Source organism: Lagopus leucura, unplaced genomic scaffold (assembly GCF_019238085.1).
Source record: "Lagopus leucura isolate 7727_CA_CO unplaced genomic scaffold, USGS_WTPT01 Super-Scaffold_100026, whole genome shotgun sequence".
Lineage (NCBI taxonomy): Eukaryota > Metazoa > Chordata > Aves > Galliformes > Phasianidae > Lagopus > Lagopus leucura.
Window position 1 is genome coordinate 2,177,869 of NW_024962277.1, and position 9,019 is coordinate 2,186,887.

Consider the following 9,019-nt stretch of genomic DNA (forward strand, 5'->3'; position numbering starts at 1 on the left):
GTGCCTTTAAGGGCTGCCGGAGAGCGCAGCTCAAGCCATTGTGTGGAGCTGGCACTGAGCTTGAAAGGGCTGTGTCCAACTGACGTGAGAGTTTTCCAAATACAGCGTTGGCCCCAGCTTCACCTAGGTCAGCCTCTTGAATTAAAACAGCTTCTGTCTTCCTCATCAAGGAAGATTAGCTCTTTCCCTGCTAAGTAGGAGCCCATAATGAAATCCATGTTATTTCTAGATTATCACCTCTTACAATAATGTTTCTTAGTCCAAAAGCCTGTATAAACTTAAATTGATACACAAGACTCAAATCAGTTCAGCGTTGAACTGCAGCCATCTGGGATGTGGCACAGGGCAGCTGTTCCCTAATTTATGAGAAAACGTTTTGGTAGTTAAGGATTTCCATCCACAGGCCACCAGGCTGAACCTGCAGGGGCGGCTCTGCAGGCTGACACAGCGGTGTTTGGGCAGTACACGAGCAGTATGCTGCTTGAAATGGCTGTAAGACTTTCAGATCTTTGTCATCACACAGTGAACACCGATATTTTGTGTAGATCCCAAGGCATTAGTGTAATTCCCTTTTGGAAGGAGGGAGTGCACTTTCTGGTCTCCTTGGAGGCTGATGCTCTCCCTGGCCAGCTTCATGCTGTTTTTCTGTTAATATTCACAAGCCAGGCAAGATGATAACAACAGATTCTGTACCAGCCAAAACAGAAAAATGGATCTATTCTGAAGCTTGAAACCCCAGCAGAATGTTTCTGAAGAGAGCTGATGAGATGTTTGAAAAGGTGGTGTGAATTCAAAAGAGAATTACTGGAGAATTGTGAAGGGATTTACATAAGCAGAATTTGTTGCCTGATCTGTGGATGTAATTGAGGCTGAAATCCTGACCTCGTGAGGGTGGTGGCAGGAATATTCCTTGTTTCTTGAGTGATGGTCAACTATTACATCAAAATTGTCTAGGTGATTGTATTACAGTTGTTATCATGCTGATTAATGCTTAGGAGTAGAGCAGACCAGCTCCAGTAGGATGTGCTCAAACCTTTTGATTAGCTGGGCTGATGAGTGCTGACCCTGACGTCAGGTAGAGAATTCCTGCCTGGTCCTGGGCTCTAATTAGTTTAGGACACAGTTTTCATCCCTGCTTTTTCTGAAGCACCATATATTAATGACAAGCAGATGGGATGCTTGTCCTTTCTGTTAGGGCCAGCAGCCTCTAGATTGCCACTAATCTAGTCTACTAGTCGTGATGTGGCATATCTGATGTTCCTAATACAGGATTTACGGGCAGAGCAATATAGTAGTGTTGTTCTTGGAAGGCTTAGAAAGATGTCCTTTTCCTGACCAGATCAGGTTTTCTTAGCTGGATACTGATGGAGAAAAATGGCCACCTTGGTTGCAATAAAATGAGAAGTTAGAGTATTGGATATCTTTGCTGGGTAGCAACTCTGATTTTCTGCTAATGTAATATAGTGAATTCAGGCAAAGAGATATGATGTTTCTATTATCTTTTCTGTCTGACTGTAAAGAAAAGTTTAAGAGGTAGGATTTGGGTAAATTGATCCTCTGATTTTTATGTGGGTCCTTCTCCTTTTTATTCGAAACAGCAGATAATTACTTTAGGGATAATTGCATAAGCTTTCTGTGTTTTTAGAGCGCAGATCACTGATGTGTTTTGTAGCAGTGCTGAAATGCTTTAGAACTAGGTGAAGAACACCTGTGTGCTTGCTTAGTAGGATCCCAAGAGGCAATTTTTGTATCACTGGTATTTCCCTTCATTCTGCTGGAAACAGAATATACCTCTGATACCTTAACTTTAAATCAGAATCTGATACTGATACAAGTGCTGATTGCTTGAACCTTCTACCCCTCTTTGGTTTAGAACATAGGAAAGTGGGATTTAAAGGTGTAGATATCAATTAAAGAAAAGAAAAAACAAATATGTTTTTAGTGGATTCTGAAGTCCCACGATACCAGCAAAAAGTTTTCCTTTCAGTGGTCAGTCACTGCCTTAAGCTTGCTGGGAGCCCATCCCCAGCACAGTGGACTGACCCCCGCTTGGGGCTCTGATCTTTTCTGATTTTTGAGTCATCTGCGTTTTGTACTCCTGTTAGCAGGAGCGTTGGTGCAGTCACACACTCCTACCTGTGTAATGAGGGCTCAGGCTCTGAGGATTCCAGTTGAGGAAATCCTGAAATTGTGAAGACCGGTTGTTACAAAGTCTGTTGTGAGGGAGGATTATCCCCAAACCTTTGCCTCTTTCAAGTTTTGCTCTTTTCTTTACTTCCCTCAGGAAGAAAGAAAAATGTCTGCCTGTCATAATAAAAGGTTACGTTTGCCTTGACTGAAAATTATTTTTGACTTGCGCTGTGTGCTATGCTAACTTGTTCTCTAATTTTCTGTCAATTTTTAACATTTGAATGTTGGCAGGAAACAAGAAATTGCAAGTTCTTGTCTTCGGCTGCAGTGGTGGAAGGAAGGAAATAAGGTATTTTCTTTCCAAAAGTGAGAAACAAGGTTGGCTGAGTGTTCCTGGATGGGTGGGAGGTTTGGAAATAACAGCAAGAACAGACTAGGAATTTTTTTTAACAGTGAGTGCATACTGGAATATTTTCTATTTCAGTGATAGCTACTGATGTAGCTTCAGTCTTTTTCCTAACACTGTGGCAAGAATCATGTGTCTTCTCTGAGCCAATGCCTTCCCAGCAAACCATGGCAAGTACCACTGCTGGTACTTACTGGGATGCACTCACTGATTTTCCTATTGCCGCCAATGGGATGGTTCCTTCATTTTGATATGGAAGCCAACTTTTCATGAATCAGGAGGCCTGAAATCTTTTAATATATATATTTTTACCATTACAATAATCAGTTCTGTAAAAAAAAAAAACCTGCAGTCATGCATGCTAGCTAATGCCTTTGTGTTCCTTAGCACTAACCAGTGCACTTAGCTTTTTTTCTGCCTCTGTGCATCTGAGATGGGAGCTGTTCAGTGAAATAAATTATTATTCTTGGCTGTGTGGGAGAGCATGCCCAGTACCTTTATTATTGCACCTGTTTTCAATGATGTTTTTATCAGTTGCTTAAAAATTACTTCTGTTCTGGCTGGGCTACAAGGAGTTGCTGTTATCTGGCTTCTCATCCACAGTGGGCCTAGCATTCTGCCTTCAAAATCTTCCATTCAAGTATTTCTTTATTTTTGAAGGAGGTGGGACTATTCCTGAATATCAAAGAGAGATGATCTGTGGAAGTAGGAAGTAAAAATTTGGAGATGGGAAGTAGGGAGTAAAAAATGGAGATGGGAAATCTGAAGATTAAAGTTGAAAAAGGGAAGAGATACAACTGCTGGAGTGCTGCATTGGGAGTCAGGAGAAGGAGCTGGATGTTAGGAGAAATAGCAGAGGTGACTCTTGGAAGTTGTTTCAAGGAGCAGAAGAGGCAAAGGGGAAAAAAAAAAAGATGGCCTTTATAAGGAATGCTGACATGAAGTGAAGGAGAATGTGTAGTGAGGAAGTAACACAAAAGGAAACCAGTATTAAGCTTGTAAGTGACAATGAAATTAAAAAAAATATATAGGGAAAAAAACACAACAACAGTATCTCATCCTGCAGTTGGATTAGAAAAAGGAATGAGAATGCACCAGCTTTCTGCTGAACTGAAGCAGCAGTGGTAAAAACAAAGCACAAGTAAACCTTGGTGCCTGTGGCTGTTTATGTTCCGTATGCACTGGCTGTGGTTTGTGTTCTGGCTGACGCTGCCAGCAGCCAGGTGTAGAGGTGGTCCCCTGGGCACAGAGTGGGACCTCAGGTGTCAGCACAGGGTGGTTGTCACCATAAATCCTCCGTTACAGGGAGGTCTGGGTAACTTTCATGTAAAGAGAACGTGAAGCATTAGAGAAACCTTAAAACTTGCATAGATAAGGCTGTCTTTGCTTAGGATGTAAGAATACAAAACAAAAAAAAAGTCAAAAATTGATGGCCAGTATTTATAAGCAAGAATTTTACAGTGTGAAACTTACACTAAATTGCTAAAATCTGTGTGTTTCCATGCAAACTATATCAGACTATACCAGAATAATGGCAGAGCTGCAGAACACAGTGAAGTGTTTGAATGTAAGATGCTGCTAATCATTAGGAACTTGCTTTTATTTGTAAACACTGTTTAAAATATTGTCTTTATCTTTGATTTTTTTGCATGTGGAATTGTTCTTAAACTTAGAAAACATTTTCCTGGTGTGGCATTGCTTTTCATTTGAGTTTTAAAAATGCACGTTTTGTGAATACCTCTGTTTAGAGTAATCTCTGAGACTGTGCTGAGAGAAAGGATCAGAGTCTGTGCTCTTATTTAGCAATTATTACTAACAGTTAAAACTAAAAGCATGCAGCATTAAACTATTTTCCTGCCAGATGTTGTATCTAATGTGCGTTAGCTGATGTCTTTTACATAAGACCTGGGCGCTTCTTGTTACAGACATGGTTATGATGGGTGGGAATGAATTTGCTAAGCTTTCAGATATTTTCTATGCCTCTGAGGACTGCCCATTAATAATTTTAATATATAGGTATTTCCCACTGTTGTATGCGAGGCATTTCTTAGAACTTTGAAGCTGAAGTCTTTCTTAACACACAGGCCTTTTCAATTTAATCCATTAGCAACTTGGCAAAATAAAGTAATTGTCCAACAGAGGAAGAAAAAAAAATCTATTAACATTTGCTACAAATCCGAGTAGTACAGGCAGCACTTAATTAATGGAACAGATTTCTCACTATGTATTCAAGCTAACATAGCCATTGTTCAGCAGAGATTAGACCCTTAATGTAAGTAAGTTAAACTAGACCTCCATCTAAAAATATCCGTCATTTCAGCTATTAAAGGTCTGATGTCTTCTTTGGTGACAGATATATTTCCCTTCATTTCCTTGGTTTTGTGCAATGCAACGCGTGCATTGTGTGTAACGCGAGAGACGCGCGGAGGCAGATGAGCCCGCGATTACAGCGCCTGTCTGCCACTGCCTGCTCCTTTGTGCAGAGCCTCGCCAGCCCCGAGACCTCCTGGCACCGCGGCAGGAAAACAGAGAGCGCCGTTTGTTAGGGTAGGATGCCAGCCACCTAATCTGTTTGCAGAATGAGGGCCGTGGGATCTGATTAGGTAATTTAGATACCTTGTGAATTTAATAATACCTGAGCTGCCTTTGGCTGCCAGCCCATAATTTCGCTCATAGGAACCACTGCGTTCTTCCATTTCTTTTGTAAACTTCTTGCCCAGAATATCGTATTCAAATCCATCTGGGTGTTAACAGCTGTAGGTGGGGTACTTTTACTTCCCTGCGTTTGGAAGTTGAGGTGATGGCTTGCAGGAGGTGAGATCACTTGGTTTCACGTGTTTTCCCCATTGCAGTTCCACACACAGCGTGTGCTGATCTTCTTGAAAATGGATTTTCTTTTTTCCAGTGTGGGATTCCTCATTTATCCAATTGAGTGGCTGTGCTGAGCACTGGGATGCAGATGCCCAGCCGATGAGGGGGATCTCAGCAGCAGCAGGTACTCAGCTCCATGCACCTGAAAGAGAAAACCCGGGCTGCTGTGTCAGTGTCTCACCTCCTCCCTTCCTCCCTCCTTTCCATCAGTTAGTGTTTTTGGAAATTAGTGTCGCAAAGCCCACTAACAAGAATAGAAGTGTTTTAGAATTTGTTTGCTTTAATTAATTTAAAGTGCCTCTCACTGAGAGGATTTAAACAGCTTTCTCACACAGCACTGTGCCAGTAACAGCAATGCAGCAATAACAAAACCCAGCAAGCAAAATGCAGTGTTTTTGTCCAGAAAACGTTAATGGTCATCTTGGGAAAGTAGAGGAGATAACTGCTCAGGGACACTGCATGAGGCTGGTCAAAGCAGTAGAAAATGTACCTGCAAAGAGACTGGGACAGTATGGGGTCACTCCTTGTGCTGTTTCTGTTCTGTTTTGCTTAGTTTTGACTGTTGCCGTTTTTTCTAGCGGCACCCAAGGTGTTCTTTGAGCTTCTCAAATAGGAACTGTGTTGCTCTTCGTGTAACGATAAATAATTTTGCGTAATGAAGATGGAGTGATGGTAAGGCTAATGATATTAATGGGATTTATATGAAAGCATCCAATTAAAAAAAAATTGAAGCAGCTGCATCAAACATGACTATACAGTGTAATAAAACCAAATAATAAATGTGCTCAAGCCACATCATATTATCTAGTTTGATTAATTGAACCTTACACATGCAAAATGGTCATTATCAGACTTCTCAACCATCAAGGAAAAACCGTCTCAATTATTTCCACAGTGAAACAATCATTGCTTTTTTGTGTACCGTCTGAAAAGAGAAATCTGCTCTGACTTGGCTGCAGGGTACAAGACCCCACAGGACAATGTCAATTCTGCCTAATGTTGGCCTTCTGCAGCCTTAGTGTAAGACGTACTTTGAGTCACTTGCACTGTGTTGCTTTTCTTTTGTGCTGTCTGGTGGGGTTTTTGGGTCTTTTTTTGAGAGACTCTGCAGGTCCCCACGTGGCTGTGCTGCAGGGCTGCTCTCAGCAGCCGTGCTTATGAAATGGAAACGGGCAGCTCCCTGGTGGTGCTTCAGCACTTGCCTGCTTCCCACCTTCCCTCGGTGTGGGTGGGGATGCTGTTGGAGCGGTTAGCTGCTGCTCTGCAGGGCAAGTGCCCAGGCTGTGGAGCCGTGTGCCCGCAGCCAGCTGGAAGTGCTCTGCGTGTCTGGAGCAGAGCTGATCACCTGCGAGCGTAGACCTCCTGTCTCCAGCAAATCATAAGCATCTCGAGCTTTTTGTCAGGCTGTGATATGAGAATCCGCATCTGAATTTCAGTACGAGGGGAGAGAAACCGATTAAGTGTTTGAGATAAGGTTATGTGACACCGCGGGTTAAAAATACCTGAACTGAAGTTGGCCAGATTCCTGAAAACCACGTCTCGGTGTGCTCAGGTGGTGCTGAATGTGCTCCAAGGAGCGTGCTATCTTCTGCTTTAAAGAGGCAGTGCCTCAGGAGTGGTCTTTTAGAAGCTGCATCTCTTATTTTACAGTGTTTCTTCAGGTTCTTGCATCTCACTTTTCTTTAAAATGACACCATTGAGTGAAAAGATAAAAATTTAAATCAACTCTATCCATTTAGGAGGGAAGAGGCAAATGCTTGTTTGCACGTGAATATCTGGGGAAAGGCTTATTTTTGGAGTTCAGATCCTCAGAATCTTACACAGGTTAATTCTAGTTCCCTTAAGAAGTGAGCTGTAACCCTGAGCTGCACTTTAGGCCAAACTAGAAAGGAGAGCATCATTCATTAAAACCAACCAGATGGCAGGTCTGGGAAATAAACTCAAGATACTAAAGCACCTTAGTCTTAGGGCTGTATTCTTCAGTAATTTAGCTGTTATTTTTCATTTGTGTTCTACATTTCTATAAATATTCTCAGTAATGAGAGGAAACTCTGGGAAATATGTGCAAGAAATAGGGAAAGTCTGCTGGGCTTACCTCAACCAAGTAAGTTATTCTGACCTGGTTACGTTTTGGTCTGTATTCAATATTTGAAGACCTTGGTACAGTTTAGAGAGGCGTGTGTCAGGTTGTGGGTGTGAGAATGAGTGGGTCTGGGGGTGATAATGGAGAAGACTGCACTGGATTTGGGGTACTGCTGGTGTGAACTGTGTCTGAGCACCTCTCTTGTCACGTAACTTAGTGTAGTCCAGGAGCGTGATACAGAAATGTAACTTTCCTGATGTACCAGATGCATTTTTTCATATTTTCCTTGGTTGATTTCAGAAGTGAAGTTGCCTGTTCATTTTTTCCGGACACGCTGCAATGTGTAGTTAAGCTCTTTGGTCATGTATGTTCTTGTTTGTTTGTGTTTTTTTTTAACAGGTGGGCTGAAGCCAGAAACCAAGATGCTTCTCAGTGCTGCCTCCAAGAAAAAATCTAAGGCAGGGAAGGGGGATGCAAACAAAGAGGATGAAAGCAGCAAGAATGATTCGGCTCAACCTGTTACCATCACTCTTCTTTTTAAAAGATATGTCTTTGACACACAGAAGAAAATGATTCAATCCTGAGAAAGCAATGAAGCCTCTGAGCCCACCAGAAAGACCAGGCTCTGGAATGAATTCAGATGGAATGTGTTGCTTGCCTGAGTGCATTAGACCTGTTCCTTCCTTGCAGAGCTTGGAAGCTCCTGCTGACTCTGCGTCCGCTTCTGAAATCCCTGCGATCTGGTTTTATTCAGTTAAGATGGACTTATCTTGTCATCTTAGTGATGTGAACCTTTATGGCCTCCTGAAGGATGCCACCTGTCATATGGCAGCGTTGGGGCGTGCATTCTCATAGCAGTGCTTTTCTGCTGAATTGTTTCAAGGTTTCACGTAATCTGAAAGTTTGCCACCACTATTGATCTAAATGCAGTCAAGATGTAAATTTCATGCAACTCACAAAGTGAAGCTGATTTGCCTAGGTTCTCTTCCCCAAGTGAAGCGAGGGACAAAAAGCGCGTGATACAATAGGTGGAACCTAGAATGGATATTTCAGATGCCTTCAGCTGCAACTATGTAAGATGTTATCTGAGAGTTGGTATGGATCTTTGTTACAGATGATTTCTATCTAGAAATGTTTTTCGTATTAAACATAATGATGTGTATAACTGAGAGTCTTAATTGTTCTGTCTGCTGTTCCAAAGGCCTCAGAACCTATTTTTGGTGACTTTTTATATAGCTTTTTTGAATCTCCTGCTGGTTCTGTGCTGAATCCTCTTCCGGAATTATTTTCTTTTTTTGTAACCAAAATGCCTTATGTGTTTCAAAGAAAAAGTTGCCTCTGGAAATAGTCAGGGGCTTTCTTTCATTGAAATAATGATAGAAGATTGCAGCATAAACCTTGTAAAATGAATATCTCCAAGATGATTTAGAAACCATTAGTTGTTTAATTGGGATTTCGTGGCTGCTTTGGTTCTACCTCTCAATTTCATGTCCTAGGCTCACATGGAGGAGAGCACTGGTGGTATCCCT

General features: G+C 41.9%; 1 protein-coding gene across 1 annotated transcript in view; it reads left to right on the forward strand.

The window, feature by feature from the left end:
- Positions 1 to 8,655, forward strand: part of EEFSEC (eukaryotic elongation factor, selenocysteine-tRNA specific) — a 114,237-nt gene extending 105,582 nt beyond the window's left edge. The window contains exon 7 of the mRNA XM_042880362.1: positions 7,890 to 8,655. Within this exon, the coding sequence (XP_042736296.1) occupies positions 7,890 to 8,074 (185 nt within the window). The 3' untranslated portion in view covers positions 8,075 to 8,655. The remainder of the gene's footprint in view (positions 1 to 7,889) is intronic.
- Positions 8,656 to 9,019: the final 364 nt, after the last annotated feature.